The following is a 16354-nucleotide window of genomic DNA, read 5'->3' as shown; positions in this document are numbered from 1 at the left end:
TTGATAATTTCATCTCACATTAAAAAATCACCAATCGGATCAGCCATATCTCCATCAAATCGATTATTTAAATAAAAATAGGAACTAAAATGTATCCTTCACATACATTACCAGTTTGGCAATTTGGCAAAAATGCATTTATCACATAGAAGAGAACTTAAAATTATTCAGAACAAGTTCCCAAAATCAAGCTTAGCTAGTTACCCATTAAACATGCTGTGTTAAATTACTCTAAATACCATGTTTTCATCAAATATACTACTACTATCAGTACTATTACATTTCGTATTTAACCATTACCTTCTGTTACATTTCGTAGTGACTCCGCTTTCCACCAAAGGGTTTGCGGCACCTCGGGACAGCAACCGCGAAGGATACAAAGTAGCTTACCGAGAACACGAAGCCAACCATAAATTCAATTAGCCGATTCTCACACAGTGTTAAACTGGAACGTTCTACGCACGATAGGGGAAATTGATAATAGCTATCAGGTGGTGCCGCATCGCAGAAAGGACTATCAGTTGTTCTTTGTCCGTTGGTCAGTTACAGTCGTGTTCGCCTTCGTAAATTGCGCTTGAAAATAAGTATGTCGCAGAGGCTGCGGTTAATTTCTTGTCCCGTCCTAGTCCTAGTTTGTGTCGCGGTGTTGCTGCCATATACGGATGGTTTGCGTGGCTTTTGGCGTGGAAAGCGGTTCCAACCCGATTCACCGAGCCGGTCAGACGCGACGTTTCTTGCGGAAGCGCAGCTAGAAACACCTGACCTGTGGTTTAAACAAGTACTCGATCACAACGATCCTACCAATGCCGAAACCTGGCAGCAAAGGTACTACGTAAATGATCAGTTTTTCAACGAGTCCGATCCGTACGCACCCGTCTTTCTCATGATCGGCGGTGAGGGAGAAGCGACGGCCCGCTGGATGCACGAAGGAGCCTGGATTCACTACGCCGAACGGCACGGTGCACTGTGCTTCCAGCTCGAGCACCGTTTCTACGGCAAGAGCCACCCGACGGCCGATCTTTCCACCGAGAACCTGCGCTACCTTACATCGGAACAAGCGCTCGCCGATCTTGCCTACTTTATCGAGGCGATGAATGCGAGGTACCGTCTCGATTCGCACACTAACCGTTGGATCGCGTTCGGGGGCTCGTATCCGGGTTCGTTGGCCGCATGGCTGCGGGAAAAGTATCCGTCACTAGTGCACGGCTCAATCAGCTCCAGCGGTCCGTTGCTGGCGAAGATCGACTTTGTCGAATACTACGACACGGTCGTTAGCTCGCTCGGCAACTACTCGATGCGCTGTGTGGAGGCGGTCCAGAGTGCTATGGAACAGGTGGAAACACTGCTTAAGCACAGGATCGGCCAGCGGACAATAAACGAAAAGTTTGACCTATGCGATGCGATCGAGAAGTCGATCAACAATTCGCTCGATGTGGCCAGCTTGTTTGAGGCGCTCGCAGGCAATTTTGCGGGAGTTGTCCAGTATAACAAAGATAATAGTCCGCATGCGTCCCTAACTATCGACGAGGTTTGCGATGTGATGGCGAACACTACCATCGGGGCCCCGGTTAGCCGTTTGGCGGAAGTCAACCGGCTGCTGCTGGCGCAGGGCAATCAGAGCTGCTTAGATTACGTGTACGAAAAGTCAGTTCGACAAATGCAAAACACTTCCTGGGAATCGGACGTGGCCAGTGGAGGTAACGAGATTAGCTAGGCAACACTCAATAGCAACACTCAACATCCATCACCATGTTAATGCGTCTTCCCTTCCCCAGCGCGCCAATGGACATATCAGACGTGTACCGAGTTTGGGTTCTACCAAACATCCGACAACTCTAGTTACGTGTTTGGTGACCGCTTCCCGGCTGAGTTCTTCGTACAGCAGTGCAGTGATATCTACGGCGATCGCTTCAAGGCGGACTCGCTGGCCCGAGGCATCTACCGGACGAATAACAATTACGGGGCGCTAAATCCAGGAGCCACGAATGTCCTCTACGTGCATGGCTCGATCGATCCGTGGCACCGGCTGGGACTGATAGAGAGCAACGACGTTTTCACGCCGGTTATCTTCATCGACGGAACGGCCCACTGTGCCAATATGTATGAGCCGAGAGATACCGATTTTCCGCAGCTAAAACAGGCGCGCCTAGAAATCGAAGCCTTTATTACGAATTTGCTCACTATTTGAGCTCATAATTTAATGTACACACACACAATTTAATGTAATAAACATGGGAAAATTTATTGAATAAAAAAATGTCTCGCTTGCTGTTCCTGGCGGTTGCTTAAAAAAAAACATTACAAAATACATTGAATGGTGTTGCTAATTATGGTCTGTGTTCCTTCGATTCTCGTCTGGCCACCGATCGATCTCCGGACGCTAGGCGCATCTGGCTGACGGATTGCGCCACTGACCGTGCTTCACATGATTCCTGATTGTCCGCCAGGGAGGCGGTATCAACGCATGGGTCGACCGTTGGTTGGGCTTTAGGATCGACGGCAGGGCATTCGGTAATCTGGCTGCTGGAACGCTTAAAGCGCCCGGACTCGAGCTGGCGTACGTTTTCATTGCCATTTGTTGGGCGCATGATGCGACTGCCCGTCGAAAGCGGAGTTCCGCTCTTGCGCGATGACGCCTCGCGTGACCCACCGGGAGTCGGCTGAGAAGTGTTCGACGCTCTGCTGGAAGGTTTCGGTTGGTCCGCGTTCGTAGTCGAGAGAATGTCGTCGGGTATTTTCATGTGAAATTTCTGTGGAGCAAAACGAAGTGTGTTACGCGATACAGCGAAAAGATGAGTCGCGAGGAAGCGAAAGAAAGGGAACATGTTACGGCATGGATTTGTTGCGTCACAAAAAAGGGAAAATCGTCCGATTATGCAACTGACTAAAACGTGTTTCCGTGTTCTGTTTTAGTAATGGCTGACCATGGTGACAAGTTTAGCATTATTTACTCTAGCGCAATCAATTTTACTATCATATTTTACAGCCGGAGATAATTTTGTCGTTAACTTTACACAAAGTGCCAACTTCACACAGTCGGTGCTTACCTCGGGAACCTTCCATACAAATATTCCACCATCGTTCGATCCAGTAACGAGAAACTTTCCATTTGGGCTGTAACGTGCGGAAGATATTGCACTCGCGTGACCGATGCCGACAGCAACCTCGACCCCATGCTGATAGTTCCACAACCGCACGATTTGGTCCGTGCCGGCCGACACAAAATATTCGCCAATCATATTCATATCGATCGCGTTGATCGGTCCGGACTTGGAACCTTCAACTTCTCGCACCAGACTTCCATCGTACGCTTCCCAATATCCGATCAGTTTGTCCGAGCCGGCCGTTAGAATTTGCACACCGGTCGGAAAGTACTGGGCGGCGATGAATTGGGTGTGCGCAAAGATCACGTGCTTGCGCGTAAGCCTCAGAAGGTCCCAGATGACGCAGGAACCGTCTCGAGAAGCGGAAACCACCTCCGTATCGTAGCTGTTGATGTGAACCGATTCGATAGGCCCATAGTGTTCCTTCAGCACACCGATCAAACTCTGCACGTAAGGATCGATCTTCCAGACACGCACCTGCCCTTCGATTCCACCGCTTACGACAATCTTGCCGTTGCTCGTGACGGCCACCGACGAGCAGCCCTTGTTGTGTGCGTTCGGAATGGCGTAGATCAGCTTGCCGGAAAGAGGTGTGAACGCGCGGATCACACCGTCGTTCCAGGCGGAGATGATACTCTTACCATCGCGGCTAAAGACGATCGACGAGGACGCAAAGTTCGGCACCACGATGCGCAGGAGTTCCTGCATCTTCGACGTTGACCAGATGCGAATCGATTCGTGACTTGCCGTGGCAAAAACGAGCGAAAAGTTGCTGCCGAAAAGAAGCGGAGAATTCCAGAAAAGAAATTAAAAAGGTTGGCCGTCCTCGGCAGCATAGGCACTCAACTCACTACGGAAAGGCAATGTCGTAGACTGCGTTCGTGTGGCACGTTTTCAACAGCCGCAGACTGGACGAAAAGTTTGCCAAATCAAGCGAATAGATCTCACACCCATTGGTTCCGATGAGCAGTGTCTTTCCGTGAACAATCTGCAGCGAAGTAACGACACCATCGATTTTCGTCGAATGAAGCTATTGCAAGCAGAGGTCGGAAAATGGTTAGCCTTCCGGTTTTGGTACAAGGGACTCAATCACGGCTCCTCCTAGCTTACCGATTTTAACTCGGGCCACGTTGGACCACGGTAATTTTTGAAATTACAGTTACGCTCCTGCACCAGATCAATTGTTCCGTCACCGGCACCGATTATCAGTTTCCCGTCGGGGAGAAGCAGCAAATCGCGTACGCCGAAGTGGTACTTTTCACAGTCCTTTAGGGGTGGCTTTCGGGCGTTATGCTTTCCGAAGCAACCGAGCAATACCGGCATCTTGTCCTGTGACGGCACACTCGGGTTCGGGTTGCAGTTCAGATTGATCTTCACAATGTCACCACTCATCGTGCCGACGTAGAGTGTGTCATCGTTCGGTGAGATGCGCATTCCGGTAAACTCGCGGCGCAGCTTACCGACCGCCACGTCCTGCACCGTCAGCCTTTTGCGCTCACGGTCAATGTTCCAGACGCGCAAGTTTTGGTCCCCACCCGAGACGAACGTTGTGAAGCGTTTGTTGAGACTGCAGACCTTCGTTGCATCGCCGGTCGTCTCCTTGGTAGCAATCGTTCCACAAATGGCCGTTCGCTGTTCAATGTCCCACACGATGATCGATCCACAGTCCTTGCCACCGAGACTGACGAGGAACTGATCGTTCGAGGAGAAGCACAGCGACTGCACACGGACACGGTGCAGCTCGTAGCGTGAGATTTCCTTTCTTGTTGCCCAATCCCAAACAATCACGTAGGCTCGAAAACCCATATGGGACGATTGACCGGACGCCACCATTCGGCCACTGGTGGAGATGTCCAGCGTGGATATTGTGTTTGTGTGGCCCCGCAAAAACGTCTGCTTGTTGGTGTCAAGCTCGTAGATGGAAATTTCGTTCCCAAGCGGGAAAACCAGATGCCGCTGGTCGGGATGAACGCGAAGACCGCACACGACATGACCTACGGGTGAGCGGTTAGAAAAAGGATATTAGTAACCGGTACAAGTCATAGGCGTAACATTTTGCGTCCATACCGTCAAAGCCGATGATGGCGGATGGTTCAAGGCTGATCACTTCCGTCGGTTCCTCGGTGGACATGCTGAAGGAAAATATTTTTCTCCTTGTTTTCGAACTCCGTAAGCTGGTGCACCGTCTTCGAATGCAAATGCAGCCAAGCTTACTGCGATACCAGAATTCGGTTGTTGTGAAGCCAGCTTACATAGTTACCATCTGCACGGTTACCAGTGCTACAACCGGTTGGCCTAGCAACGCGAAAGATAGGCGCATAGGGGAGTGCGCAGCTCACCGAGTGCAACAGGTGTTGTCCAGAGCGAATGTAGGAGTCTAAACTATTTCGTTTTGCGAAATATTGCATGGGGGAAGAATTGTTTTCGACAGCAGCACACGAGTAGACCCGTGCCGTGTGTGCGAATGACAAAAAAAAATTTTGAGAGTTGCTCAACAATACGAAACGAACGCTGCTTGTTGGGAGTAAGCATACGAAAGTCTGCATGAAATAATCCTGTTATAATCGTTTATTGTTAGTCTATGAATCTGATCTGATCATCATGTTCTTCGTTTGTATTCTTCCTTGTCCTGGAGGATGCAGGGCGATTGCCACCCCATCATTGTATCTATTGTATGGCGCTTGGAGGCTTTTTTCTACAATCATTAGGTGAAGCAGCCGAACGTTGATCAAACGGGGAGCAGAGAGAGTTTGGAGTTAAGTGTTGGGTGCACAACGGGTTTTTACTACAAACGTATAGGTACACACGTACACCACACATAAGGAGTAGTATTTAAGTTTTTTCTTTCTAAACATGTGTGTATTTGGGTTTGTTCGCTACAGTTATTGTTGGCTTAATTGGGTTCGATTACATTCTTCTCATCAAACGTCGAGCCACCAATCTTCAAGCTTTTTCTGAGGCATTTTACGCCTTACCTTTTGCCATCTCTAGCCGCTTCGTAAGCCGCTTAGCTCGGTATTGAAAGTTCAAGAAATTGTGCCTTTATAAATAAACTGGACGTAGATGTGTAAAGCCCCAGCCGGGTGTGTGCCACCCAGTGTTCCGCCTTGCGAACCATCATAAATATAGCTTCTCGACCAGTACTGTACAATAACCACAAGATTCTAGCGCTGAGTCAGTGGTTTTCTGCTCTCCTTCTTTGCATTTGTCTCTGTTTAAATCGTTTGATCCTCCATGGACACTTCGTTTGAGCTGCTTCATGTTTTTCACTATCTAGCACGACGTTTTTTCTGCTTTGTGTTGTGTTTCGCGCCTGTGGATTTTGAGTGTATGCCTTTTGTATTGAAAGTTCCATTCCGACCGCTGGCCGGTTTCAACCTAGTTTGTCTAAAGCCACTTATCACCACCAGTCGCAGCCAGGCGCAAAAGGGGCAATCATTATTCGCTCAACTCTCGGTCTCTGAAAGGGCCCGGGTAAGGGTGTGTAATTCAGTTATAATTAAAATCTATGTAGTATCGCCCACCGATCGTAAGGATAATTAAATAAACGCAACATTTAAGAGTTAATTTTGAATTTATATATCACTTGAGGCAGCGCTCGAAATAAGTTTCGCCAATGTAGCTACCACGCATGGCTTTGTAAACGTTGTGCTCAAATAGACGCCGGTTCGTTTGCAGGACCTCAGCTGCTTCCCGATTTAGTGGGTCCTCCGGATTCGGTTCCTAAAATACCATTAAAAACGATGTGTTAAAACAAATCACAAAACAGATCGCAAGAACTTCATAAGATAGTAGCATATTTTGCTATCCTCCCGAAAAAGTAAACTTTTCGTGGAAAGCAAATAAATAACTAAACAAGAGACTAGTGAACGTGTTTTCGTAACAGCAGAGAACCTAAAATGTAACACATTTTGTTGTAGTTTATCCATAAATCATGTTTAAGATGGGGAAATACTGCTCTAAACTACGAGGCAACAGATTAAAATAACACTTTTCGTTTGAGACAAAACCTTTCGAAAGGATCAAAAACCAATGTTCGTTAACTCGAATAGTTTTCCAAAATTCAAACCGGGAGCTTAGTGTTTTACGAAAACCTAGTAACTGCCTGGAATATCTTTTCCTAACAATAATGTGATAAGATAAAAACCGATGTATGCCACGTCCTTCCACTTACCAGGAACAAGTACTGCAATCCGTATACGATCGAGTTAATCGTTAATACCGGCTTCCAGTCCTCACGCAGAATGTTCAAACACACGTTACCCTCAAGATCTATGTTCGGATGGTACACCTGCGTTTCACATTTAACCTTCGGTGGTTCGTGGGGATAGTTTGGCCCAACCTACAAGAGAGAGAGGCAGGCAGAGTTTGCATCCACTTTTCACTGCTATATGAAGCAGGGCCAAGCATTCTTACAGTACCTTGAAATTGAACACGAAGCGACCGCCTTTATAGAAACCCTCGTCCGGACAGATAATGAGCTTGAAGTTGAGCAGATCGTCCGGATCCGGAAATTCAGTGGCGCAGGTTTTCGGCAAGTTCAGCTCGTTGATATCTGTCAACCAGTAAACATTATTAGCCACCCCGCTTTACGGCGTGAAGGTTGAACGTGTCTTTCACGTCAGCCGTTCTGTGACCTTACCCTTCGTAATTCGCAGCTGGGCGGCGGTGAAAGTTTTCTTCTGTCCTCCGGACTTTGGCGTTGCTTCACCATCTTTTTTTTGTTGCTTTAGCGAGAATAGTTTAATCATTGCAAACGCCTATCAATGGTGACTGCCCAGGGTGTAAGCGTGTTCCGGTTCCGGCTGTTGGCACAAACCCCAATTTTCCGACCTTTCTTTTCGATTGCTACACTGATGGGTCGTAACACAGGTTTCGTCGGATAATAAAAACACTGGGCAAAGCTAGGGAACAACAACAGGAAGGGCGAGCGATTAGCGAACGTACGCGTACGAATACAGAGAAGACGATCGTGGTGTGTGGCTGGGATTAGGAGAACAATCGGCCAGCGTTGACGCGATGCGATAAATACCCGAAGGTCGCCAGTGTTTACGAATCCGTTTCGGTATGCAGATTTTGTTTGGCCGTATTGATGCTTCTATTGTTTTTTCACTCACCAAAAATGGGGTTTCAATATTTTTCGATTTCCTCTGCTCCGTTTCGTGCCAGTGTTTGTAGCTGTCAGTTCGCTTGGGGCAGTGTTGCCTGGTGAGCCAATAGAAACGTAGGATGCTGTCATTGGCTTCATGCACAGCTTTTTGCTTGCAAATCAATAACGGCTTGCTGTGAGTTTGCGTGAATAAAAGGGAGAAAATAAGCTAATCACTTGATTGTTTTAAAACAAGATGAATTTGACTCATTCGTTAAACATTGTTTTTTTTATTTTTAAGCTCCGTTTTGCTGTAAACATGAAATTTCATCTGAACGCTGCTTTGTGCATCTTCTCTCTCGCTCCCGATGATCGAATGATTGAACGTGTGTTGTTTTGGTTCGTTCCCGCCAAAACGTGAAATTTTGCGGATCATTTTGGCAAACGTTACGAGGCAAAGGGTTCCAAAGCTGTTGAAATGTGATCGATTGTACGAAGTGAAGACTCCTGCATCAGCACAATGGACGATCCGGTGTTTCGTAAAAATTATCAAAAGAGTAAATACCGCCTGAAGCAGTGGGAGAAAGACTTTAAGAAAAAGCATGGACGCATACCGTCGAAGGTAAGACCCTCGAAAATGAAAGGTTTTGAGGAAGAAACGGTTCTTATCCGTGGGGCCTCGGCGTGGTCGGGTGCGGGGTTTATTGTAGTTGGACATCCGCGAGTCACCCGTTGAGATACGAAATTCGTACAAGACATACTACCGCCTGAAGACTTCACTCCTCGAGGACACGTTGCTGGATGCTTTGGACGAGGATGATGATTTTGATGGATCTTTAATGTCACAAGAATCAAGTTTTTCCCAAGAGACCACTGACGGTACGCAACTATCGTTTGCGAGTGGAACAATCCGAAACGATAGTGCATTATCTGGACGGTCATCGTCGTTGAACAGTTTGCTGACCGAACCGATCGGATCGCAGGCAGTGCCAAACAGCCAGGCACCCAGCTTTGAGGCAGAGAAAGAAATCGAGCATAATCAAAACGCGTGGCGTAATGAGCGAAGTCGACAGAAACCGGCCCTTAGTGCGGTCAGTGAAGGAACACCAGAGGCTTCGAATTCGAAACCAGTGGCCATCAACGTTTCCAAACTGATGGCTTCCCCGTTGATGATGCTTCCGAAACGTAATCCCCGTAAGCTGATGTCACGCAATTCATTTAGTGGCACTTCGGCGGCGGACGGTTCAGCTGGGAACGGTTCTAAAACGCTGCTTCCCGATTTGGAGACGCTGCTAAATGCAAAGTCGAAGGAATTGGACACAAGTGTCACGAAGGTGGAAGAGACACTGCCGGCACTGTCATCGGTTCCTGCCACGCGAGAGCCGATCAATCAACTCGACGAACGGTGGTTAGATCGACTATCTTCGGAGGGCATGGTTAAGGAGACTACCGTTCCGTCCGCCTCTGACCAAAGCTCGAAACCGTGTACACCCCATTACGGACTCAGGAACGTTAATCTAGCTGCGATTGCTTCGTCCGGAAGCTTTGGAATGTCTTCGCTAAGCATGTCCAGCCAAACGAACGTTCCGGAGGGTCATGTAACTGTTCAGGCTACCGTTTTCGATCGTGGTGTCATTCAATCCGATTCCGATGATGTGGTGGAGAACTCGGACGAAGAATGTAAGAAAACGTCTCCAGGAATGCTGCACGTGGTGAAGAAGCGAAAAATCTTTACCGCTATTAACCGCAGCCCACAGTTGGCGGAAGCGAAAAACGATAGCAAAGCGATCGTGCCATTGCCAACTGGCCAACTTGATGTGGAAAACAAAGATCCTATGGTAGATGAAAAGCAGCCCTCCGAGGTGAAGATGCGAAAAACCAAAGCACCTCCGAAATCAAAGAAATTAAACAGTAAGGAGGACGCCGGAAACCCGCTACCCCTCCGGGCGCGATCGGTTCGTGCAACACGTCGAGTTGCGAGCTACAAAGAACCGGCACTGGATACGGTTGGTTCTGGTGATTTCTCTAGCGACGATGACGATAAAGATCCTGATTATGAGCGATCGAAAGCAACCAGTGGCCAATCGGCGCAGTGGGAAGATCACGCTTCAGAGACACTGGCCGAAGATGACGTACAAACGGAAAAACCCGCGCGTCGATCACGTAGTACAACCCGATCGGCAACGGTACCGAAAGTTCCCAGAAAGCGACGATCCGGAGGAGCGAAGAAAAACTCGCCAATATCGCCCAGGCTTAGTCCAGGATCATCGAACGCGGGAGCCAAGGCCAAAGGGCGAGCAACTAAGAAAAAGGTGGTAGCAGCGAGAAAATCGAAGCCGCCGCCACCGCAAGAAACCGACGAACCAGACGAATACGTTCCGGAATATGGACTGGATCGTATAAAAAGTGTCCCTCGAGTGGACATCCGTGAGCTAGTGAACGATTCCCGACTGGCGGACAGTTTCATCCAGGGTGTGCCGGTCCAAGCGGAGAGAAGCACTTCCAGATCGGGCCCTGCAGTCAGTAGCAAGGAGTCAGCTCTACGCAAGAAGATGGCCGCCGGAAAATTGAACGAAAATTTTGTCCGGGTCGATCTGCGCAAGAAGGTGTTTGTGAAGGGAAAGAAAACGATAAACTACAGCCGCTACAAAAAGTCACTGTGGAAGGCAAAGAAGGTGGCGGCCCTATCGGGCCCGAACATGGATATGGGTGGGTGCGATGGCGGCATACTGACGTGTTTTCAGTGCGGTGGTACGGGACATATGGCGCGAGAGTGTCGGAATGTACGGGAAGACAAACTGTTACCGCTCGGGGTTGACGTTGAAGAAGAGTCCGCCTTTCCGACGCTCGAAGAGGCGGAAGCGATGGCAAATGCAAAGACCGCCTTAGTTCACTCGAACCGCTTGGAAAAACTGCCCCCGGTGGCCAATCCGACCTGGAAACAACCGGAAAGGGAGGATGAGTGTGATCGAGAAACGGAAAAGAAAAATGAAGATCTCACTGATAGCCTTAAACGAGAAGAGAAGGTGCCAATGAATCCACCAACCAGCGAAAGGGCCAGCAAACAGGCGGCATACATTGGCCATGTGATTCCGGAAGATTTCCTAAAAAAATCTGGCATTTTGGATGTTACCGTGGCTGGTGCAGGTGCCAAAGGTAAGATTGACCCACTTTATAGCCAACAGCCGAACGGTACGCTTCCCGCTACACCTCCGGAAGTGTTCGAGGCGTTGCATCTGTTCGGTCACCAAACGTTCCGCCATGGCCAGGAGCGAGCGGTGATGCGTGTGCTGTGCGGAATGTCGACGCTGGTCACTCTTAGCACGGGTGCAGGTAAGTCACTCTGCTATCAGCTGCCGGCGTATCTGTATCGACAGCGACGGAACTGCATCACCCTTGTGATCTCACCGCTCGTGTCGCTGATGGAAGATCAGGTACACGGAGTGCCCGACTTTCTGAATGCCCAATGTTTGCACAAAAATCAAACACCAAAGTAAGTTTTTCACCAAAATGCATTTCAAGTTCTTGAAGTCAACACTTTAACTGCCATTTATTCGTGCAGAGTGCGCGATGGAGTGATGGCGGCGATTGTGGCGGGTGAAGTGGACGTGCTGCTGGTCTCACCAGAAGCGGTGGTGGCAGGTGAAAAGGCAACCGGTTTCGGATCGCTGCTTCGCCAGTTGCCACCGATCGCTTTCGCTTGCATCGATGAGGCACATTGCGTCTCGCAGTGGAGTCACAACTTCCGTCCAAGTTATTTGATGATCTGTAAGGTATGTAGAACGCACTTCGAAAGGGTTCGCTACCATGGACATCCAATTGATCGTTTATTTTTGTTGACAGGTCCTGAAAGAAAAACTGGGCGTTAAGACGATTCTCGGACTGACTGCAACTGCCACGGTACAAACACGGTCAGTTCTGGAAACGAGTGCTTTATTACTTCAAATTGTACGTTGCTAAGTTATTTTGATTTTTCTTACCAGTCAAAGCATCGTCTCTCATCTGTCCATCCCGGACGGAGTTAGCGGCATCATCAGCGATATTCCACTGCCGGACAATTTGTTGCTAACGATTTCGCGGGACGAAAATCGTGATACGGCTCTGGTCGAGTTATTGCACTCTGAACGCTTCAGTCCGCTTGAATCGATCATCGTGTATTGTACACGACGCGACGACTGTGAACGTATCGCCAGCTTCATTCGCACTTGCTTCCAAGATGCAGCCAGAGCGCGAGCGGAACAAGCGACCAAAAAGCGGCCACGGTTAAATTACGTGGCTGAACCATACCACGCCGGAATGCCGGCATCGCGTCGCCGTACGATTCAGAATGCGTTCATGAGAGGCGACTTGCGCATTGTCGTGGCGACGATCGCGTTCGGCATGGGCATCAACAAGGCGGACATCCGGGCGATCGTTCATTACAATATGCCGAAAAACTTCGAAAGCTACGTGCAGGAAGTGGGTCGAGCGGGACGTGATGGGTTGCTGGCGCACTGTCATCTGTTTTTGGACAGTCGCGGTAAAGATCGGAACGAGCTCCGACGATTTATTTACGCAAACTCCATCGATCGGCACGTGGTGCGAAAGTTGCTGCAGAAAATCTTCGTCCCGTGTGCCTGTGTGAACAATTTAAGTAATCGGTACGCGTGTTCCGGATGTTTGTGGACTGTTCTGTAACGAACGCTATTATCCTCTTTAATTGCCTTCCATCTATTGCAGAGAACTGGCGGATGAGTTACGACAAGACATTGAAGCCGCTAACGGCATGGATTGGGATGTAGCGTTCGATGAGCCGGAAAACCCGTCACAACCGATCACTCGAAAGAGGCTGTGCCCGGGGCACGAGATATGCTTCTCGATCGAGTCGACGATTCAGCAGCTCGACATACCGGAGGAAAATATTGCCACGTTTCTGTGCTATCTGGAGCTCCACGAGCAGCGCTGCATTCAGGCGCTTAGCCCGGCCTACACGATGTGCAAAGTGATGTCGTATGGCGGTGTGCGGTCACTGCGTCAGGCCGCGAAGGAATGTGCCCCGTTGGCGATGGCGTTTGCGTTGGACCTGAAGCGCGGAATTTCGCACGCTTCCTCGACGGTGCTTGAATTTCCCGTGATCGACGTTGCCGCTGCCATTGGCTGGGATAGTGGCGTGGTGAAGTATCAGTTAAAAAACCTCGAATGGACCAACGGTGGTGAGTTAGTCCGGTGTGTCGGATTATGCAGGATGCACGGTCATATCGTTATCTTTTCAGATAATAATTCAAGGAAACGATCACCCCTATCAGTGAGCTTTTATGATCTCGGATTTCGTGTTCGTGCTCCTGGAGATCTAAGCGACGAGGAATTGGATCTTGCCCTGGACACATTGTACGATCGTGCCACGCGTCAGGAGCGCACACAACTTGCTCAACTGCAGTACATTTCCGACGCTCTCAATGAGGTGTGCTTCAAGACCATTCACTCCGTCAAAGCTGCCGATTGTCCAACGGGTCCATCAGAAAAGTTGAAAGCAATCATCCGGGAGTACTTTGTCACGGATATTAGCAAGAAGGATATCGAAATCGTTCCTGAGGTATTGTCCATTAATTGCAGCTTTTTTTGTCGTGTAACTTTTAACGCTTTCCTTTTGTCATTTCTTCGAACTATTCCGGTAGCCCGATGACACACCGGACGCGCAGCTGGTGGTCGAAATTCGCGCGATGATATGCCGCTACCCGGAGAACAATTTCACCGGCCGAGCAATTGCCAGAATTTTCCACGGTGTGCAGAGCCCCAACTATTCGGCTCTGACGTGGTCGAGATCGAACTTTTGGCGCGCGTACACGAAAACTGACTTCAACCGTATCGTGCGCCTTGCGAATGCCGAAATTGTGCGTATGAAGACGTAATAGTACCATTTTTTGTTTGTTGTGTTGTTTGAGAGCACCCTTAATGCGTTACATATCTTAAAAGTTGAAGTTAAATTAAAGAAAAAATATTATCAGCATTGCAGTCAGATGAAGACCAGAAGATGCAACTAAATTCAGACCAGAAACTAATATTTGTTTCATGTAACCTTTATTTAGTTTGAACAAAAGACTTCCCGGACCCATAAGAGAACCGAACCAAGTCAGTTGCTGGTACCAGTTACACCTTCGGACCGACGCATTTTCTCTTTACTTTTCGCGACGAACTTTTTCTTTCGCTGCAATTGCTGCAGCTCAAATGAAGGCAGTGTTCGAATGATGGCGCGTTTCGGTGCTTTGTGAGCCAACTTTTCCCGGTCGCGCTTCGCTCCATTTCTGAGCTGCAACATGTAGTCCGGAACTTCGCCGCCTGCAGTTTTCACTAACTGAGCGATACTGGAAAAGCAAAATGCAATCATTCGAATAACGAAATGCGAAATGAGGGTATACGTACCTTTTCAAGTTTGCAGTATCTTCCTTGGTGAAGAACGTAACGGCTTTCCCGGTTCGCCCAGCACGTCCCGTGCGACCAATCCTGTGCACGTAAGAGATTGTCGATGGAGGAAAATCGTAGTTCACCACCAAATTTACACCCTTAAAGTCGATGCCACGACTCATCAGCTCGGTACATATGAGGATCCAAATTTTACCCTCCCGAAACGCCCGTACCACGTTGTCCCGTTCCCGCTGAGACCGGTCCGAGTGTATGACATCCACGTTTAGTCCGTCGTAGATTAGCTCGGTGAACAGTTGCTGTGCTCGATCCTTACTCTGAACGAAAACCAGGACCGGTGGGCTGAGGCCCTGGGCTACCAGTTCGCGAAAGGCGAGCAGCTTGCCTCCTTCGCTGCCGGTGAACAGAAGCTTCTGATCAACTAACTCAACCGCACTGTTGGTCAGTCCAATGCAAAATCGGATACGCCTCGGAACATTTGCAGCGACCCACTGGTCGGCCTCGCGTGTTTGGGTTGCACTGAATAGAGCGACCACCTTCGTAGGATTCACGCAAGCATTCAGCACGGTGTCCAGCTGTTCGCGGAATGAGTTTTTCGAATCCTCGAACAGCTTGTCAGCCTCGTCCACAACGACCCACTGGATGCTGCAAGGAAACCAATAATGAGCTCAACCAGAGACAAAGAACTGAAAGTGGCGATGCCTCGCTTACTTGCTCAGACCGATTTGTGGTGGCTTTTGGGACAGCAAATAGCAGATTCGGTTGGGAGTGGTAACGAGAATGTCATACTTGCGACCACCATCCAAACTGTAGTCACACTTTCGCCGATCGTCCACGGTGCGGATCACGTGTGTCCGCAAGTTCATCCCATCGCCGAGACGTAACGCCTCCCGTTGGGTTTGCAATGCCAGTTCGCGCGTCGGACAAATGATCAAAGCACGGAATCCGCATTTCATCGGTGCTTTCAGGTGATGCAAAATCGGAATCAGGAAGGCGGCCGTTTTGCCCGATCCGGTAGGTGCGCAAGCATGAAGCGACGTTTCGTGCAGTAGCACGGGTATGGCCTGCATTTGTACCGGTGTTGGCTTGCTGTAGCATGCCACGATGTTGGCCACAAGCTGGTGCGATACATTGTACTTGTTGGTCAGTTCCCCGAAGGTTTCGATCATGTCCGGCACGTCGGGAGACTTTTTCCCTTTTTTGATGTAAATTTTGTTAGATTTTCTTAGGGATTTCATTTTGCAGCGTCGCATTTGTTCCAGCGTTTCAGCCGATAGGACTTTCTGTTTCTTGGCCTTCGGCGGAGCAGGCTGCTCGTCTCCGGATTCGGCAGATGATGCTTCGCTTTTTATTTCAATCTCGGCTGGCAGAGCCGTGGGAGAGAAATGGGAGACACGTTCTTGGTGCTCTATTGGTTCATCATTTTCCTCTTTCTTCACTTTCTTCAAGCAGGCTATGGGTTGTTCGGATTTGATGAGCTAAAACAAGAAGGCAGCAGAGGGAACATTCACCCTATGAACAACCTTGCACAGAGTCGTTATTAGCGATTCTACACTTACTGGTGACTTTCGTGGAAATTTATTTTTACTACTAAACTTTGCACCACAAGTTAGTTTACTAAATATATCGTTGGAACCCATGATAATCCTTTCGATTTCAGCGATAGTGCAGCAAACACACGCGGTACGAAGGTTTGACAGATCTCGAATGGATGAAAACAAAGCAAGAAAAAAAGTTGCTTTTGACTTGCCGTAAGTTTTAA

General features: G+C 48.8%; 5 protein-coding genes across 6 annotated transcripts; 2 read left to right on the top strand and 3 right to left on the bottom strand.

Annotated features, from left to right (window-relative positions):
* Window positions 1-553: 553 nt before the first annotated feature.
* Window positions 554-2280, top strand: LOC128269145 (putative serine protease F56F10.1). Its single transcript, XM_053006521.1, has 2 exons — window positions 554-1697; window positions 1776-2280. Exons 1-2 carry the CDS (start codon window positions 587-589, stop codon window positions 2186-2188), a joined length of 1524 nt encoding a protein of 507 aa, XP_052862481.1. The 5' UTR covers window positions 554-586; the 3' UTR covers window positions 2189-2280.
* Window positions 2281-2299: 19 nt separating this feature from the next.
* Window positions 2300-5235, bottom strand: LOC128269143 (cilia- and flagella-associated protein 52). Its single transcript, XM_053006520.1, has 5 exons — window positions 5172-5235; window positions 4215-5098; window positions 3956-4134; window positions 3048-3876; window positions 2300-2750 (listed from the first exon to the last, which is right to left on the bottom strand). The coding sequence occupies exons 1-5, from the start codon at window positions 5233-5235 to the stop codon at window positions 2328-2330; spliced, it is 2379 nt and encodes a 792-aa protein (XP_052862480.1). The 3' UTR covers window positions 2300-2327.
* Window positions 5236-5662: 427 nt separating this feature from the next.
* On the bottom strand, window positions 5663-8287 carry LOC128277782 (NEDD8-conjugating enzyme Ubc12). Of its 2 annotated transcripts, none has more exons than XM_053016304.1 (5): window positions 8222-8287; window positions 7747-8008; window positions 7526-7659; window positions 7279-7446; window positions 5663-6827 (listed from the first exon to the last, which is right to left on the bottom strand). In XM_053016304.1, the coding sequence occupies exons 2-5, from the start codon at window positions 7853-7855 to the stop codon at window positions 6687-6689; spliced, it is 552 nt and encodes a 183-aa protein (XP_052872264.1). In that variant the 5' UTR covers window positions 7856-8008; window positions 8222-8287; the 3' UTR covers window positions 5663-6686. The 2 variants fall into 2 exon arrangements, with proteins under 2 accessions (XP_052872264.1, XP_052872265.1); XM_053016305.1 differs by having other exon boundaries at window positions 8137-8260.
* Window positions 8288-8713: 426 nt separating this feature from the next.
* Window positions 8714-14081, top strand: LOC128267812 (uncharacterized). The gene is made up of 8 exons (XM_053004747.1): window positions 8714-8815; window positions 8904-11686; window positions 11756-11966; window positions 12037-12104; window positions 12177-12833; window positions 12913-13382; window positions 13446-13765; window positions 13848-14081. Exons 1-8 carry the CDS (start codon window positions 8714-8716, stop codon window positions 14079-14081), a joined length of 4845 nt encoding a protein of 1614 aa, XP_052860707.1.
* Window positions 14082-14302: 221 nt separating this feature from the next.
* LOC128279075 (probable ATP-dependent RNA helicase DDX52) lies at window positions 14303-16232 on the bottom strand. The gene is made up of 4 exons (XM_053017797.1): window positions 16152-16232; window positions 15304-16070; window positions 14593-15237; window positions 14303-14534 (listed from the first exon to the last, which is right to left on the bottom strand). Exons 1-4 carry the CDS (start codon window positions 16230-16232, stop codon window positions 14303-14305), a joined length of 1725 nt encoding a protein of 574 aa, XP_052873757.1.
* Between the last annotated feature and the right edge of the window lie 122 nt (window positions 16233-16354).

The sequence above is a fragment of the Anopheles cruzii genome, chromosome 2, assembly GCF_943734635.1.
Source record: "Anopheles cruzii chromosome 2, idAnoCruzAS_RS32_06, whole genome shotgun sequence".
NCBI lineage: Eukaryota > Metazoa > Arthropoda > Insecta > Diptera > Culicidae > Anopheles > Anopheles cruzii.
The sequence above is the reverse complement of the archived record's forward strand: the minus strand, read 5'-3'. Positions and strand labels throughout refer to the sequence as shown.

Coding starts and splice junctions, on each gene's coding strand:
- LOC128277782 (XM_053016304.1), bottom strand. CDS start 7,855: ATGATTAAACTATTCTCGCTAAAGCAACAAAAAAAAGATGGTGAAGCA. Junction 7,660..7,746: donor CCAGCTGCGAATTACGAAGG/GTAAGGTCACAG, acceptor ACTGGTTGACAG/ATATCAACGAGCTGAACTTG. Junction 6,828..7,278: donor GATTGCAGTACTTGTTCCTG/GTAAGTGGAAGG, acceptor ATGGTATTTTAG/GAACCGAATCCGGAGGACCC.
- LOC128279075 (XM_053017797.1), bottom strand. CDS start 16,232: ATGGGTTCCAACGATATATTTAGTAAACTAACTTGTGGTGCAAAGTTT. Junction 16,071..16,151: donor AATTTCCACGAAAGTCACCA/GTAAGTGTAGAA, acceptor TTCTTGTTTTAG/CTCATCAAATCCGAACAACC. Junction 14,535..14,592: donor GATACTGCAAACTTGAAAAG/GTACGTATACCC, acceptor TTGCTTTTCCAG/TATCGCTCAGTTAGTGAAAA.
- LOC128269143 (XM_053006520.1), bottom strand. CDS start 5,235: ATGTCCACCGAGGAACCGACGGAAGTGATCAGCCTTGAACCATCCGCC. Junction 5,099..5,171: donor CGCCATCATCGGCTTTGACG/GTATGGACGCAA, acceptor GCTCACCCGTAG/GTCATGTCGTGTGCGGTCTT. Junction 2,751..3,047: donor TTGTATGGAAGGTTCCCGAG/GTAAGCACCGAC, acceptor TTTGCTCCACAG/AAATTTCACATGAAAATACC.
- LOC128267812 (XM_053004747.1), top strand. CDS start 8,714: ATGGACGATCCGGTGTTTCGTAAAAATTATCAAAAGAGTAAATACCGC. Junction 12,834..12,912: donor GTGAACAATTTAAGTAATCG/GTACGCGTGTTC, acceptor CATCTATTGCAG/AGAACTGGCGGATGAGTTAC. Junction 13,383..13,445: donor AAACCTCGAATGGACCAACG/GTGGTGAGTTAG, acceptor TTATCTTTTCAG/ATAATAATTCAAGGAAACGA.
- LOC128269145 (XM_053006521.1), top strand. CDS start 587: ATGTCGCAGAGGCTGCGGTTAATTTCTTGTCCCGTCCTAGTCCTAGTT. Junction 1,698..1,775: donor ATCGGACGTGGCCAGTGGAG/GTAACGAGATTA, acceptor TCCCTTCCCCAG/CGCGCCAATGGACATATCAG.